Source organism: Leucoraja erinacea, chromosome 4 (assembly GCF_028641065.1).
Source record: "Leucoraja erinacea ecotype New England chromosome 4, Leri_hhj_1, whole genome shotgun sequence".
Classification (NCBI taxonomy): domain Eukaryota; kingdom Metazoa; phylum Chordata; class Chondrichthyes; order Rajiformes; family Rajidae; genus Leucoraja; species Leucoraja erinaceus.
In genome coordinates, this window is record NC_073380.1 from 58,975,492 (window position 1) to 58,993,845 (window position 18,354).

At 42.1% G+C, this 18,354-nt stretch overlaps 1 protein-coding gene across 2 annotated transcripts in view; it reads left to right on the forward strand.

Annotated features, from left to right (window-relative positions):
- The window catches only part of ldlrad4a (low density lipoprotein receptor class A domain containing 4a), a 174,450-nt gene that overhangs the window by 38,423 nt on the left and 117,673 nt on the right, over window positions 1-18,354 (forward strand). For both annotated transcript variants that reach the window (XM_055634362.1, XM_055634361.1), the window contains exon 3: window positions 8,277-8,417. In XM_055634362.1, the coding sequence (XP_055490337.1) occupies window positions 8,277-8,417 (141 nt within the window). The remainder of the gene's footprint in view (window positions 1-8,276; window positions 8,418-18,354) is intronic.

The window sequence follows — 18,354 nt, forward strand, 5'->3', positions numbered from 1 at the left end:
GGTTAATTGGCTTCAGTAAAATTGTAAATTGTCCCTGGTTTTTAGGACAGTGTTAGTTTACGGGGTATACGTCGACGCGATGGATTGAAGGGCCTGTTTCCCCGCTGTGTCTCTAAAGTCTAAAGACTTACAGCAATTTATAGGGAGAAGGCAGGCACGGATTATTGATTGAGGACGATCAGCCATGATCACAATGAATGGCGGTGCTGGCTCGAAGGGTTGAATGGCCTCCTCCTGCACCTATTTTCTATGTTTCTAATTTTAATAAATGTTAATAAAAGACTGGCTGGCACAGTGGTAGAGTTGCTGCCTTACAGGGCCACAGATCTGGGTTTTGATCCTAACTACGGGTGCAACTGGAAGGAGTTTGCACGGTCTCCCTGTGACTACGTGGGTTGTCTGCAGGTGCTCCGTTTTCCTCCCACACGGTGGGTCGACGGGCCTGTTTCCATGTTGTATCTCTAAAAATTGAAAGCTCATTGACCTGAAAGGAAAAAATCAATTAAAAAAATGTATGTTCAATTATTATAGAAAGAAACTCTTACAATAAATAAATGGTGGGACGACAGATAGCACAATGGGCTAAGAGTTCGGCTGGCGACCGGAAGGTAGCCGGTTCAAATCCCGCTTGGAGTGCATACTGTCGTTGTGTCCTTGGGGCAAGACACTTCACCCACCTTTGCCTGTGTGTAATGTAATGTAATTATGTGAAGCACTTTGGGGTCAATGCAAGTTGACTGAAAATGTGCTATATAAATAAGATTATTTTTATTTTATATTATTTAAATATAAATGAATTTATGTGCCCTATTTCACATTCATTAATTTGGTTTGTCTACTACATGGTGTGTTATAATGCAGAGCATTGCAGACATTTGCCAATATTTTTCTCTTGTATGCTTAGCTATTTTGTTTTCTCACAAGCAACCTTGTGGCCACATCATCCAAACTTTAATGTTGCTCCATGATTTTTTTTATCAATTCTTAATGCCTCTGGCCCCATTTGTGTATTAATTTTAGGTTCCTGTTGCTTCACTAATTTCTATGGTGTTCCACTGTTCCATTATTGGACCTAGAAGTGTAAGCTGCTCCACAAAGATATTCATCTATTAAATTCTTAGTAAACCCACAGTGCCATTCATTTTGATTTATTGATTCGCTGATGCCTACTGCACTACTATTGTTGACTCCTGGGTGCCTGCTACCCCTTTATCTTTTGTGAAATTCATATTGATTTATTGTGCGAGACATTCAGGTTTTTATTAATTCACATATAATTATTAACTTGTTAATTGGTTGGCGCCTTGTGATTGATTTGGTGTACTTGTTGGTTTCAATTTTATAGTGCTGATTTCTCCATTATCAATTGTTGTTCCCTGCTGCTCTATAAATGTATTGATTGGGTGTTTATTTCACTAAATGTAGTAATTAATCAGTGAAATACTTGCATGAATGGGCTACCGCATTCACTATCATTTTGTTTTTGTGGTTTGTGCAGGTTGTAGTTGGTTGAATTTTCATGATGTGCTTCTTTTAAAACAATACAATCACATTTTATTCTACCATTCCAGTTATGTTCTGAAAATGTATAATCTCTAACAGTTTCAAAGAAATGAGTACATACTTGAATCTTTTCTTCTACATCCTCCCCTCCCCCCCCTCCTCTGTTAATCTCTTCCTATTGCTTGAATATCTGGTGTCGGGCAGTTGAACAGTTGTGGCCTGCTCACCAAGCTAACTGAGTGTAACAATGCTGAGAGTGCAGTCTGGAAGTAGAAACTGCTGTTAGTTTGCTTAATCTGGTGAATTTGGAGGATTTTGAACAGAGATTGATGGTCGTATCTTTGCAATGGCTTGCTGCGCCTGTTGTAGGTAATTCAGTTCTCAGAAGCATAAAGGGATTAGAGCTGCATGGTAAACCATGTTTTGCAGCAGGGTTTGAGGCCTTGATTTTCCAATTGCTTTTTACCTCATTCAACCAAAGACTTTGTTGGTGAATTAAAGGTGATGGTGCATTTCATCATCCAAGTATGCCTTTGCTGAGATGTGTCTTTAGAGGTACATGATTTCATAGTCATACAGCATCAAATAGGCCATTTGGCCCACTACATTGATGACTATCACTGGAAACCTTCCATCATCCTCTTTTGCCAAATCAATTTTGGATCCATTTTACCAAGTTTCCCAGGATTCCTTGAGTAACTTTTTGGACCAATGTCCCATGTAGCGCAGTGACAAAGGTATTTTACTGAAGTTCATGTAAGATACCCACCTACTGCACACATCCCCTCAAAACATTCCTCAAACATTTCAATCAGATAGTTTGACAAGATTGGTTGACAAAGCCATGGTAATGATCTCTGCTCCAGCCATTTCAAGCTATCGTTATTCCTGTTCCTCAGGTGAAGGGTTGGGTAGTAGAACAGTACAGGAACAGGATCTTTGGCCCATGATGTCTGCCCAAAATATTGTCAAATTCAATTAATCCTTTCTCCATGTGCTCCATATTGCTCCCTACCCTGCATATTTTCATATGTTCATCCAAAAGTCTCTTATTCACTACTATCCTATCTTATACCACCACAAATCCTGGCAGCACTTCCCAGGTATCTACCACTCCTTGTGTTTACAAAAAAACATTTGCTCTGCACAATTATTCTAAACGTCTCCTTCTGATCTGACGGCTATGCTGTAATTTTTTACATTTCCATGCTGGGAGAAAGATTCTGACAGTCTATGCTTTTCATATGCTTTCCTTCGAGCTAATACCCTCTAATCCATGCAGCCTTTTGGTAAAGGTTTACTGCAGACTCTCCAAATCCTACACTTTCCTGTAATGGAGAAGCTGGAACTACCGACAATGTAGACACAATATGCTGAAGTAACTCAGCGGGACAGGCTGCATCTCTAGAGAGAAGGAATGGGTGATGTTTCGGGGTGAGACCCTTCTTCAGACTGATGTCAGGGGAGTGGGCGGGACAAAGATAGAATGTAGTCAGAGACAGTAAGACTGGTGGGAGAACTGGGATGGAGGAGGGGATGGAGAGAGAGGGAAAGCGTCGACCAATCACTGTGCAAGGCGTATACTGGCCCTATCCCCAAACTCTACCTCCGCAACATTGATGACTGCAACGGTGCTACTGCCTGCACCCTTGCTGAACTCACTGACTTCATCAACTCCACGACTAATTTCCATCCTGCACTCAAATTCACATGGACCATCTCCGACATCTCCCTACCGTCGAGATCTCACCGTCTCCATCACATTCTATTACAAACCCACTGACTCCCATTGTTATCTAGACTACACTTCTTCCCACTCTGCTTCCTGTAAAGACTCCATCGCCAACTCCCAATTCTATGCTCCCGCATCTGCTCCCAGGATGAGGTTTGCCCAAACAGGTCATTGGAGATGTCCTCATTCTTCAGGGAACGGGGCTTCCCCTCTTCCATTTTGGGTGAGGCTCTCACTCAGGTCTCCTCGATATCCCGCAGCTCCGCTCTAGCTCCCACTCCCCCCATTCGTAACAAGAGTCCCCCTTGTCCCCATCTTCCACCCCATCAGCCGTCTCATACAGCATATAATTCTCCAACATTTTTGCCACCACCAACGGGAGCCCACTACTGGCCACATCTTCCCATCTTCACACCTTTTTGCTTTCCACAGAGACCGTTCCCTCCATAACTCCCTGGTGAACTCGTCCGTTCATACCAAAATCACCCCCTCCCCAGGTACTTTCCCCTGCAATCGCAGGAGTAGCAACATCTGTCCCATTACCTCCCCCCTCGACTCCATCCAAGGACCCTAACAGTCTCACTAGGTGAGGCAGAGGTTCACTTGCACCTCCTCCAACCTCATCTACTGTATCCGCTGTTCCAGGTGTCAACTCCTGTATATCGGCGAGACCAACCTGATATCCCGGTTGCTCAATACTTTAACACCCCCCCCCCCATTCCCAATCTGACTTTTCTGTCCTGGGTCTCCTCCATTGTCAGAGTGAGGCCCAGTGCAAATTGGAGGAACAGCACATCATATTTCGCTTGGGTAGCTTACACCCCAGCGGTATGAACATTGATCTCTAACTTCAAATAGCCCTTGCTTTTCCTCTTTCTACATCCCCTCCCCAGTTCTGCCACCAGTCTTACTGTCTCCGACTACATTCTATCTGTCCCGCCCACTCTCCTGACATCAGTCGGAAAAATGGTTTCGACCCGAAACATCACCCATTCCTTCTCTCCAGAGATGCTGCCTGTCCCGCTGAGTTACTCCAGCATTTTGCGTCTAACTTCAATTTAAATCAGCATCTGCAGTTCTTTCCCACTACCCACAATGCAATGGGTCAACCAGAGTTGCACGTTATGCGGAGAGAGAACTCTAATCCATGTTTCAAATTGACAAGCCTTTTTCAGAACTTTGGATTTTAGTTACAATTGAGGTGGAGGTGAAGGGAATGTCTGTGATAGGAGGAAGAGCAAGAGATCTTAATGATGCAGATTGATGTCTACTGGGAGATTCGCTTGGTACCTACTCCCAGCGCCACTTGTCGATCTTTTCTCTGCAGCTCAAAACATATATATTTTCAACATCTTCCCGGTTCTGAGAAAATTCATCAACCTAAAACATTAACACTATTTCTTTCTACATATGTGTTGCCTGACCTGCTGCATAGTTCCAACTTTAATGTTTTTATTTCAGATTTACGTGTGTTTTTTAAGTTCTCAGATAATTATGTTATTAACATATAATAATAATAATAATAATAATACATTATACTTATGGGCGCCTTTCAAGGACTCTCAAGGACACCTTACAAAATTTAGTAAGCAGATTACAAAACATGTAAGCGGAATGAAACAAAACAAAAAAAATATAACAACAAAAAAAAACAGGAACCCACTACTGGCCACATCTTCCCATCTTCACACCTTTCTGCTTTCCGACTGACAACTGGTAAGTTTATGACTGACAACTGCATCGGGGCTACCGCTTGCACCCACGCAGAACTCATGGACTTCATTAACTTCATTACCAATTTCCACCCTGCACTCAAATTCACGGACCATCTCTGACATCTTCCTTCTCTTTCTTAATCTCACCATTTACATCACAGGAGATAGACTATCGACGGACATCTTTTATAAATCTACTAACGCCCACTGCTAGCTGGACTACACTGCTTCCCATCCTGCCTCCTGCAAAGACTCTATCCCCCACTCCCAATTATTCTGTCTACGCCGCATTGGCGCCCAAGATGAGGTGTTCCATACTAGGACATCTGAGGTCCTCATTTTTTAGGGAACGGGGGTTCCCCTCTTCCATCATAGATGAGGCCCTCACATGGGTCTCCTCAATATCACGCAGCTCCGCTCTTGCTCCCCCTCTCCCCAGTCGCAACAGGGACGGAGTCCCCCCCAGTCCTCATCTTTCACCCCATCACCTGTCGCATGCTGCACATAATCCTCTGACATTTTCACCACCTCCAACGGGAACCCACGACTAGCTACATCTTCCTATCTCCACTCCTTTCCTCTGTGAACCTTTCCTCTGCAACCCCCTGGTTAACTCATTACTTCCCACCCAAACCATCCCCTCCCCAGGTACTTTCCCTTGCAACTACAACTACAGGAAATAAATCACCTGCCCTTATACCTCCTCCCTCGACTCCATCCAAGGACCCCGGCAGTCCTTTCAGGTTCACTTGCAGCTCCTCCAAACTCATCTACTGTATCCGCTGTTCCAGATGTGGACTCCAAGCGCAGGCTCGGCGATTGTTTCACTGGACATCTTTGCTCAGTCCGGCTAGGCTTATTTACAACCCAGTAGTATAAATATTAAGTTCTCTGAACCCTTACCTTCCTTCTCTCTCCTTCTCTCCCCCCTAGTTCTACGACTAATTTCATGGTGCTTCTGATTAATTTTACTGATTGTGTGCTTCCTTGTCACCTTCCCCATAGCTAAACAATGAACCATTCTACATTCTACATTTCCTTATCAATGTCTACTTTGATCTGTCATTTTCACACTTTACCCCTCCATATCTCCAGACTTCCTCTCCCCTGACTCTCAGTCTGAAGAAGGGTCTCGACCCAAAACCACCCATTCCTTCTCTCCAGAGATGCTCCCTGTCCCTCTGAGTTACTCCAGCATTTTGTGTTTATCTTCAGTGTAAACCGGTGCTGTTCCTTCGTACTCTTATGTTATTAGCTGACCTTGTCTGGCCTGCAGACAGCACGAATAGTAGGCAAGAGTCAAAAGTCAAACATATTGTAAGATCCAAATAAGTGCCAGACAATTAATGCCGAGGTTAATCTGGAAAGATGGATGAGATGTTGTCAATTGTCAACTAGTGCATACTACAAGCGAAGACGTAAACAAGTGGTCTTAACAGTTTCAAAAGGACACAAAACAAACAAATGATCTGATAACTCGCAGCTTCCTCTAGTGATGAACTTGCCCCTGGCTGAGTCAATGATGTGTGCTTCTGGGCAGGCAGCATCAACATAACTTATGTCACTGACATATAGTTTGAAACAAAGAAGATCATGCAGAAGCAGAGTCCTCTCAGCACTGCTCCATGCAGTAACTGTCAAAGTCCTCAATGGTGATTTCCAGAACTAGGTTTTGTGAAATAACTATTGGGGAACTTGACATTTGCTGCGGGACATGGCTGAGGGGATGTGCATGGGGTTTCGGATCACAAAAGAGGCCTTTGCATGATCATGGAAAAGGTAGCTCTTTGTTCACTGACCCCAAAGCAAAGAAAGGTATGGTGTAATGAGATTAATGTAAATGGACAAAAAGGTCAACATGGTGGGCCAAAGAGCCAATTTCTGTGCTGTATGACTCCATGAGTCGGAATGATTGTAGCTGATTAATGTAATTGGTAAGGCGAATCAGTCAATTTGAACAGCAGCATTAATATTGGAAACTAATGAAAATGTTCTCCCTTCTGGGTGTACTTAGCCTGGTTATGATTTTAATTGAGGTTTTGAATTGGAAGCTATCATACTTCTGTGTGTTTATAAATTATAGATGTCAGGAAGAGGTGAGTTTGAGATGAATGTAGCAGATATGACAAGCTGAAAATTGTTGTGGCATGGTAGCAGTTGATGTGGTAGCCAACTGTTTAGGGAGTAAGTTAACGAATAGATTTTAAAACTAACTTTGCTGGTATTGTTTTAACTTAGCAAATTTCATGGAATGCCCACCAATTACTTTATGTCTTTATGTTTTACTTCAATGGAAGAACCTTCGGTTCATTTGTTTGAGATGGTGCCAAATAATCTGATACATTACAGTGAGGTAGAGCAGGAGGAAACATGTACTGTTTTCCTAGAATGGGGGATGGGTGTGAGGGTGTGGAGGAAGTTATTAAAATAAATGATTTTCATCCATCCTGTGCATATTTAGCTATGTGACTTACCTAGCGGAGACACAAGAGACTGCAGTGGGTAGAATCTTGAGGAAGATGAGCACGTAAACTTAGAAATCATAAACTGTTAACTGGGGATGTAGCTCAGGTTTGTTGCCCAAGATTTGGTCCCTGGCATCTGAAAGCTGTCTCATCTTTTCTGTAGAATTATAAAAAATATCCCTACATCTTTTGTGACAAAATACATCTTTTACCTCAAATAAAAAGGTAAGAATTTAACCTTGTGCTTTTTTTCTTCTTGGCGTATGGCATGCACAGCCTAAAGTTGTAAGACAACTTGTTCTGTTTGATCTTCTGTGCACGCCAGGTTGATTGCATTTGTCAAGACAGGGTGGACCACGTGAAGGTTGCAATCTCCCACCCCAACCTTCTACTCAAATATACAGTAATTCAGTGGAAATTCAATGGGTTTCAGAAATTGCCTTTCCAGTTACTGTTAACTGAGACAATGGTTAATCTCACAACACAAATCTAGGAATGGTGATAGGCATTGTGCTTCATGAGCCTTTCTCAATACAATGAATGAAAGGGATGATGTTCCAGTTCACATAATGTGGCCTTGTTTGTTTTGTATTAATTTTCTGTACACAAATTGTTCAGGTAATTTCTTGCGTACTGGTAACCACATTTCTAGGGAAGAACAAAAGGATAACAATTATTTGTAATCAATTGTGGACAACATCATATTAGTAACTTGCAATTTGACCCACTAATATTTCAAAACATTCAAAGTGGAAAATAACTTTTTTTTAAATTTTGTGTAAATGTCTATGAACGTTAATTTAGCAAGTTCTTTCTGACATTTTGAAGATCCTTAAAAGCAAATAATATGCTCTTTTGCAGAGTGCAAATTCCACTGCAACAATGGCAACTGTTTGAAATTTGGAAACTTGATTTGCAACCAACTAAATGACTGTGGCGATAATAGTGACGAAGAAAACTGTTTGCTCGTAACTGAACACCCACCTCCAACAATTTTTAACTGTAAGTGTTGAATTTGAACCCTGTTTATATTTTATATTGCCATGAACAGACGGAGAACAACGATTCTTTTTGTATTTCTTGTCATTCATATGAGGATGAATGGAGCTTGAAATTTTCAGTTTTATCAAATTAAAAATATTTTGCGGTTGAACCTGGAATTTTTTTTTTCACTGAAACTGTTCTCTACAGCTATGTGTATGGATTCCAAAGTATGCCATGTCTGTCTACTGCCAGTGTTCAGAACATCTTATAGACAATAGGTGCAGGAGTAGGCCATTCGGCCCTTCGAGCCAGCACCTCCATTCAATGTGATCATGGCTGATCATCCGCAATCAGTCCCCTTTCCTGCCTTCTTCCCATATCCCCTGACTCTGCTATTTTAAGAGCCCTATCTAGCTCTCTCTTGAAAGTATCCAGAGAACCCACCTCCACCGCCCTCTGAGGCAGAGAATTCCACAGACTCACCACTCTCTGTGAGAAAAATTGTTTCCTCGACTCCGTTCTAAATGGCTTGCTCCTTATTCATAAACTGTGGCCCAATCTTCTAAATGTCTGGAGAGGAATTTTGTGAGGGGAGTAAATATCCGGTTGTTGTGTAGCTTGTGGTGCAAGTGTGATGCAAGTAGATGAAGTACGAGTTTCCGCAGAGGAAAAAAGTTGAATCCACAGGTGATAACCTCTGGATTATTTCCAATCCATCTGCATCACACGTGAGTTGCACATGTTCAACAAGGTCAGTATGTTGAGCTCAAAGTTTGATTTGGTCGGAATGGAGTTCGTCATAGTGTCTTGATTGCACTTACACGACTTGATGAAGTCTACATTCAGCAGTTCTATTGAGGAAATTTGAAGTTAAAACCCAACAGTGGTCAGGGTCCTATGCAATGATGGCCAGAGTGTGAAAGGAATACCCACTGTACTAGCTACAGTGTAAGTGAAGTAAAGTATTTACAAAACTAAAGGCTCTTTTGAATACGGGATTTCCATAAACTGATCCTGCACAAAGACAAATTAATAGCCATTAGAAATATAATCCAGGTGTTTCTGGAAGCTAAATGTTTTTAAATGTTATGGAATTGTACAGAAGCTGCTTAAACCTAAAGGGTGAGATCCTATTACAGATTGATTGACTGGCATATATAGAAGGGCACCACTCTGGGTGTCCCTGGAAACATGTATTCGTCAAGTGAACCGTTCAGTCTTTGAGAGGCAGCAATGCATGACCTCTCACTGGCAACTGTTGCGTTTCCATTGGAGAAGGGCCTTGCTTGAACTGGCCTTGGACAAGTGTCTTGATGAATGAAACAACTAGGGCTACATTCAGTGCTTTAATTTTGATATTGGAGGAGAGTTCTATTGAGAAGAAATTTAGAAAGTTAAAGAAGGGCATACCAGTGGTGTAGGGTAAAGGTAAAAACGCGAAATGAGCAATGATAGGCCTTGGCCAGCCGAGTGTAAAAAGGAATGGCCATCTTACAAAAGGAAAGTATGAAAATAAATTCAGGTAGCTTTCATCTTCCAAACAAAATTGGCAAAGGTTATTCATATGGTATGTCTAAGGGGTGGGGAAGTAAAGTATAATAATATAAGTGTCATTGTACAAGAAGACAAAACCTTGGGCAGTTCTTTATGCCGCTGAATACTGGGATCTTTCCATCCAAGAAACTTCAATTAGATATACTTCAAAATGTACATTATCTTGTAAAAATCTAACTACTATGTACTAACTTCAAGAAAATGAAAAAAAAATGTTAATTCTAAAGTTTACTAACCTTTTGATTACTTTGTTGTGACGGCTTTTTGTGGGAAAGCATTTGAATATTTGGTTGCAACATGGAGGTACGCAGTTTCAGCTGATCTTCTAGATCGGTATACATCATTTGTGACCTTAAGGGCGTTTTGATTTGGGTTAGGCGGTAGTGGCGCCAGTCAGGCAGGGAGGTTAACGTACATTCTAGAGTCGCATTAGAACTAAATCATGTGCAAGACAGGTGTTAAAATAGCCCTCATGACTTACAATAATTTAATTGTTGCCGTCAGTAGGGGAGGATTATTTAGTTGAATCTTCTTTTACTCTTTGGTATTTTAAATACGTTCATTTTAAGATTAAAATAAAGACGAAGAAAAACATATGAATAAAAATAAAAGGATTTGTTCTACAAAATTTGGATTCACTCAAAAGGCTACACTTAATGGCCTAGAAGGCCGCAGGTTCCCCATCCCTGGTCTAGGCCTTTCTGAGCATGAGCTGTTGTGAAACCAAGCAGGGCGGAGGCTATTTTCAATCTGGTTACTTTTAGTAAGACAGGATTAATGAAATGTCTTGCAAAGGTTTTTCTGGAGAAGAGCAAGCATAACACAGTAGGGTTTTATATCCAATTTGTAAATGAAAAACAAGTCTGAAACTAATGTTCTCGAGGATGAAACAACCGTTGCTAATTCTGGATGTTAGGACTGATAACTACTTGAAAAACAGGTTTTATGATCTTGTGAAGATTTGTAGGAGGCCAGAAGATTGGGAACATTTTACAAGCGAGCAAACAATAACTAAAAAAAGCTGAAGGTTAAGAATTAATTGAGAATGAGCTTGCTAGAAACAATTAAAAATAAGACAGCATAATCATATTAAGAAGAAGTAAGGTAAAATCTGGTCCTGGAGAAGATGAGCAATTAAAAATGGAAAAGTTGGGTTTCTGGGTCTGTGAGTTAGCATTTCTACTACTTGAACAACTGTGCTGTCTCTGAGCTGCTGTCCTATCTAAGTTAGTATTGATCTTCTAAAATCCCCCTCCGATTCTGCACAGGACACATTAGATTGCAAAGCCATACATGAATATCTCTATTCAAGAAAGGAGAGAGACAGAAAGCAGGGAACAATAATCTAGCTGGCCTGTTTGCTGTTATTTTACCATGCTGGTATCTTTTTTTAAGAAGAATCAGCAGGATATTCAGAAAATCATGATACAGTATTATTGTATAGTCTATGTGGTAAACTTATGTCCTTCGAGAATATAATGAGAAAAATGACAAAGGGAACCTGTAGATAATGTGCATTTGTATTTCCAGAAGGCTTTGATAAAATTGCCCGTCAAGATTACCTCAGAAGGGAAGACCTTATTGTACTGAAGATAATAAACAAACTTGGATTGACAAATAACAGAAAGAGGGCCAGGATAAATTGGTTATTTGCAGGTTGGCAAAGAATAACTACTGCTGGGTCCTCAATCATAAGCGGTATATGATGACAATTTGGATAATATATATTAATGATTTAGATGAAGGGATTACAAGTAACATTAGCAAATATGGAGATGACACAAAGCTGGGTGGCAGTGTGAACTGTGACGAAGATGCTATGAGAATGCAGGGTGATTTGGACAGGTTTGGTGAGTGGGCAGATGCATGGCAGATGCAGTTTAATGTGGATAAATGTGAGGTTATCCACTTTGGTAACAAAAACAGGAAGGCAGATTATTATTATTTAAATGGTGTCAAGTTGGGAAAAGGGGAAGTACAACGCGATCTGGGGGTCCTTGTTCATCAGCGAAAGAAAGTAAGCATTCAAGAAGGAACTGCAGAAAGTAAGCATGCAGGTACAACAGGCAATGAAGAAAGCGAATGGCATGTTAGCCCTCATAACAAGAGGAGTTGAGTATAAGAACAAAGAGGTCCTTCTGCAGTTGTACAGGGCCCTTGTGAGACCACACCTGGAGTATTGTTTGCAGTTTTGGTCTCCAAATTTGAGGAAGGACATTCTTGCTGTTGAGGGAGTGCAGCGTAGGTTCACAAGGTTAATTCCCGGGATGGCGGGACTGTCATATGCTGAGAGAATGGAGCGGCTGGGCTTATATTCTCTGGAATTTAGAAGGATGAGAGGGTATCTTATTGAAACATATAAGATTATTAAGGGATTGGACACACTAGAGTCAGGAAACATGTTCCCTATGTTGGGTGAGTCCAGAACCAGGGGCCACAATTTAAGAATAAGGGGTAAACCATTTAGAACGGAGATGAGGAAACACTTTTTTACACAGAGAGTTGTGAGTCTGTGGAATTCTCTGCCTCAGAGGGCGGTGGAGGCTGGTTCTCTGGATATTTTCAAGAGAGAGCTAGACACGGCTCTGAAAGATAGTGGAGTCAGGGGATATGGGGAGAAGGCACGAACGGGGTACTTATTGTGGATGATCAGCCATGATCACATTTAATGGCGGTGCTGGCTCGAAGGGCCAAATGGCCTACTCCTGCACCTATTGTCTATTGTTTAAAAGAGCCAAGTGAATTATAACCATTTATTGGCTACTAGACCAAGTGCAGACCCGTTGGGTCTGCTCCCCCAATGGTGTGATCCCCCAACCCAATATTCCACCATGCACCCGTCTCCTCTAACGGAACTGAACCTGTTCCCAAATGTAAGATTCCAGCACTCCCCTGCCTCCCTCAGCAGTGGATTTAAAAAACCCTCCAATTTCACCTGCCCTGCCTGCTGCAGCAGTTCCAATTGCAATACCAATTGGCCCTCCCCCTCCTGTTGAAGCACTTGCTGTGATATCCCATTTAGGTGAAAAGTTCAGAGTGTTCCTGTCTTGCAACTTTGTTTTGAAGTGTGTTGGAAGCTGATAGGAAGGAGCAGCGAATGAAAAGGCAGAAAGGCAGCCGGACGCCAGGCAGGCGGCAGCCACACAGTTTTAATATATAATAGATAGACTAGACAAGTGCAGACCCGTTGGGTCTGTTCCCCCAACGTGTGGTTGTGGGGGGGGAGGCCGCATGCAGCATCACACACTAACTTACCCCCCCCCCCCGCTAACTCACGCTAGGGGGGGGGGAGAGAGAGAGAGAGAGAGAGGGGGGGGGAGGAGGAGAGGGGGGAAGAGAGGGGGGGGGAAAGAGAGGGGGGGAAGGAGGAGGAGAGGAGGGGGGGGGAAGGAGGAGAGGAGAGGGGGGGAAGAGGAGAGGAGGAGGGGGGGGAGAGGAGAGGAGAGGAGAGGGGGGGGAGAGGGGGGGAGGGAGGGGGGGGGGGGGGGGGGGGGGGGGGGGGGGGAGAGGGAGGGGGGGGGGGGGGGGGAGAGAGAGAGAGTGCCTTTTTACTTCAACCCAAACCCAAACCCAAACAACTATTTGCAGGCAGTGCTTTTTTACCTCTATCCATATTTTCAATTTCAAACCAAATTAAGGGTACTCACAGTGCTGTAGACATTTGTCAGTGTCATTCAAAGCTCTGATTGAGGCACACCACTTGCAGAGACTGATTGAGGCACACCACTTGCAGAGACTGATTGAGGCACACCACTTCCTGGTTTTATAGTCGCTCCCCCTCCCTCCAGCAGGGGCAGCAGAGAGAATGGGGAATGTTGTAAAAACATTAATATCTCTGTCAATTTTCATCGACGGGAAAAATCCTCGGCACACACGTGGCGGAGGGGGACTCTGAGCGAGGTGGCCAAAAATGACGGCCGTAGGTGGCGGCGTACTCTCGGAAACCGCAGCACAGAAAGCCGAAACCGGTCAAGAACAGAGTTTTAGTAATATAGATATAAAGATAGATTTGAAAGTAATTTAAGAGGAAGTTACAGTTTGCAAATGGATTTTGATAGGTTCAGTTAGTGGGCAAATTTTTGCAAGATTATGTGATATGTTGGTGTCCTTGTTTACAAAATAATAAATTGCCATATAGGTACAGAAATAAATTAGGAAGATTACACTTAAAAAAATGGAGAGTTTTATTATTTCAGCTGCATTGGCAATAAATGCCATCCAAATTTTATCATAAAATCCAGCGTACTAGTTGTTTCCTCATTTTATGCACATTAAATTTAGTAAAAGGTATTTCTTTAAAAAAATCTTAGTCCCACCTGCCTGCACTCATACCATAACCCTCCATTCCCTTCTCATCCATATGCCTATCCAATTTATTTTTAAATGATACTAATGAACCTGCCTCCACCACTTCCACTGGGAGCTCATTCCACACCGCCACCACTCTCTGCGTAAAGAAGTTCCCCCTCATATTACCCCTAAACTTCTGTCCCTTAATTCTAAAGTCATGTCCTCTTGTTTGAATCTTCCCTATTCTCAAAGGGAAAAGCTTGTCCACATCAACTCTGTCTATCCCTCTCATCATTTTAAAGACCTCTATCAGGTCCCCCCTTAACCTTCTGCGCTCCAGAGAATAAAGACCCAACTTATTCAACCTATCTCTGTAACTTAGTTGTTGAAACCCAGGCAACATTCTAGTAAATCTCCTCTGTACTCTCTCTATTTTGTTGACATCCTTCCTATAATTGGGCGACCAAAATTGTACACCATACTCCAGATTTGGTCTCACCAATGCCTTGTACAATTTTAACATTACATCCCAGCTTCTATACTGATCTCTGCTCTTGTGAATGTTATTTGTTCCCTTTGCAAACAGAGTGTGGAAATGTCTGTTATTCAGATTACAATATTCTTAAGTTTCCGAAGTAGAGCTCAAAACTATTTTACATATCTGGAGACACAAGAGACTGCAGATGCTGGAATCTTATGAAAAAAATAAAGTGTTGGAGGAACTTAGCAGGCCAGGCAACATCTGTGAAGGGGAATGGACAGATGATGTTTTGGGTTGTGACCCTTCTTCAGCCTGATGGAGTGGCGAGTGGGAAAGCTGGAAAATAAATATTAGGTTGGGGCAAAGCCTGGCAAGCGATAGGTGGATACAGGTGCAGAGGGGTGATTGGCAAATGGGTGCAGATAATGACAAAATGTAGAGGTACAATGGAGTAAAAAGAGTGTCAGATAGGAAGGAAGAGTGAAATGTAAAGCCAGAGAGAGGGATATGGGTGGAAGGAGATGGGATGGGGGGTGGGGATAAAGAGGGGTGATAAAGAAATGGGTGAATGGAGTACGGGGTGGGAGATGCATGCAAAGAGGGGAAAGGAACAGTGAAGGGATTTGTGGGCGAAAGTTGTGTGCACCGGGGGGAGGAGGGAGGTGGGGAGAAATCAGAAGTTGAGTATTTTTCTTTTTTCACCCATTTCCATTTTATCCAGGGTAAGACCCTCGATCCACCATCTCAGGCTAACTAGACCCATAACTTTCTATGTTGTGATGCAGATACTTTTAAAATGCAGTGTGTCTATGCCTTCACTTCATGCAGTGCATTCCAAATTTCAATGTCTCTCTGGGTGAAAAAAAATCACTCTCAGATATCTCCTCCTACCCATTACCTTAAATATATGCGCTGCGTGCATGGTGTGTCAAGGAACCTGGTTTTGTGCAAAATTACTTCAGCTTGAACTCTTAATTGCTCTCAAGATTGTAATGTTCAATTGTCACATTGAAACACTGCTATCCTTCTCATGGACGTATTCTCTCAACACTGAGGGGGTGAAGATTTCAACCCAGTGATGATAAAGGACCTACAAAGTATTTTCAAGTCAGAATGGAATGTGACTGTTTATTAAAACTACAGTTGTCACACTGGTATGAACTAGCACCAGCTGCCATAACAGCTGAGCTCAAATTCATAGTGACTTTTTGATATGCCACTCATCCCGCTGGCCACAGGGCAGCTAGTGTGAAGTAGAAGAATGCATAAATGGGAATGCATTCTTTAGCAAAGGTAATATGGTTCAATTTAGTTTAGAGATACAGCACGGAAACAGGCCCTTCGGCCTACCGAATCACCAGCGATCCCTGCACATTAACACTATCCTACACACACTAGGAACAATTTACAATTATTCCAAGCCAATTAACCTACAAACATGTACATCTTTGGAGTGCAGGGGGAAACCAGAGCACCCAGAGAAAACCCATGCATGTCTCGGGGAGAAGGTACGATCTCCGTATAGACAAGCACTCGTAGTCAGGATCGAACCCGGGTCTCTGGGGTTGTAAGGCAGCAATTCTACCGCTGTGCCACTGTGCCGCTCAGTTGATTGAAATTTTCACATAGAATGGCATGAGCTGACTTCCTCATGTCTAAAAGATAAACAGTTTCTAGAGTGTGATTGAGTTGGTTTGCTTCAACAATGTATTCAAGACCCGGCCATATGACATTCAGTATTGTTTCTGATTTAGATAGCAGTCCAACTGTATGAACATGTGTCTTAAAACAGCTATGGTATATTTACATTTAATACAGATGACTCATGCGTGAGGGGGGGGAAGCTTTTCCAGAATATGAGGCCTGTTGCGATTTTTCCGTAACATGAAGCCATGTCATTTGTGCATGCGTCAAGAAACACGAGTTAGAAATATATTTTGTGTTGATTTATTTACTACTTTTCACCCAAGATCCACAAAGCCAGATACGGACTACCATCTGAGTGAAAAATGGTTCTTCTGAGGTCCCCCTTAAGTTTAGCCATTCTCACCTTAAGCCTAAGACATCTAGTGTTAGAATCCACTTCTCTGGTTGAAAGTCTGAGCATTCGCTTTATTTATGCATCTCATGATTTTGAATACTTCTATTAGGTCACCTCCTCAGCCTCCCATACTCCCAAGAAAAAATGTCAGCCTATTCGGCCTCTTCCTATAACTCGAGCCCGCAAGTCCAGGTAACAAACTAGTGAATCTCTCCTGTACTGTTTCCAACTCCGTTGACATCCTTCCTGTAGTTGGGCGACTAGAACTGCACACAGTACTCCAAGTCTAGTATAAATAATGGTTTGTACAACTGTATCATGATGTTCCAACTAACTCTTCCCAATGAAGACATTTGCCAAATACCTTCATCACCGTTCCATCCGAACCACTATATTCCACTGTATTTACAGATCTCTTTGTTTCGCAACTTTTTCTGGGGCTCAGTCATTCACTGAGTAAGTCCTGCCCTGGTTTGAAACACCAAAGTGCAACACCTCACACTTGTCTGAGTTAAATACCATTTGCCATTTGATGGACCACCTTCCCAATTGACCTAAATCCTGTTAAAAACATGCATATCCTACTCTCTGTCCACTATACCACCAAGTTTTGTCCGATCTGCAAATTTACTTAAATTGTCATCAAAATCGTTAATATAGATAACAAACAGTAAACCAAGCACTGCAGCACACCAGGCCTTCAACCAGAAAAATAACCCTCCACAACTATCCATTGACACCTACTATGAAGCCAATTTTGAATCCAGTTGGTAATTGTATATTATTGTCACATGTAACAAAATACAGTGAAAAACAATGTTTGAGTGCTTCTAGTCAAATCATATTATACATGAATACAACCAAGCTATACACATTTAACATGTAATACAAAGAGAAAAATACCAGTGTGCAGAGTATAATGTTATAGCGTTTTAGTGTTACAGTTATAGGTTGGTGTGATTGTAGCGTCAGTGTGGTTGATCCAGGATGAATTGTTGGTGATATTTTTGTCTAAGAAGCTGAAGCTCCCATCCATCTCCACTTCAATATGCTGAATGGGTTGATGCTGAATGGGGTGTGTTGTACACCAGCTTCCTGGAGTCAGTAACTAGCTCATTTGTCTTGTTGACGTTGAGGAAGAGGTTGTCATTTTGATACCATGTTACCAAACTGTTAATGTCAATGACATGCTCACCTTGAATTCCATGTGATCTAACTTTTCAGACTAGCCTACTATATGGGACCTTGCCAAAGGCCTTGCTAAAGTCCATATAGACAATGTCTAATGCTCTTTCCACAATAATCCTGGTGACCTCTTCAAAAAACTTTTAGATTTGTGAGATGTGATTTCCCACGTACACAAAGCCATGCTGACTATCCCTAATCAATCCCTGCCTATCACCATTGACATCAGGCTCACTGACCTATAGTTCTTGTTATGTTCTTAAATAACAGTACAACATCAGCCATCCTCCAATCTTTTAGAACTTCATCATGATGCAAATATCTCTGCCACAGCCTTCACATCGAAGCCTCTATTTCCTTAAGATTGAGCAGTTGGCATGTTGACAAATGCTCTATTGAACATC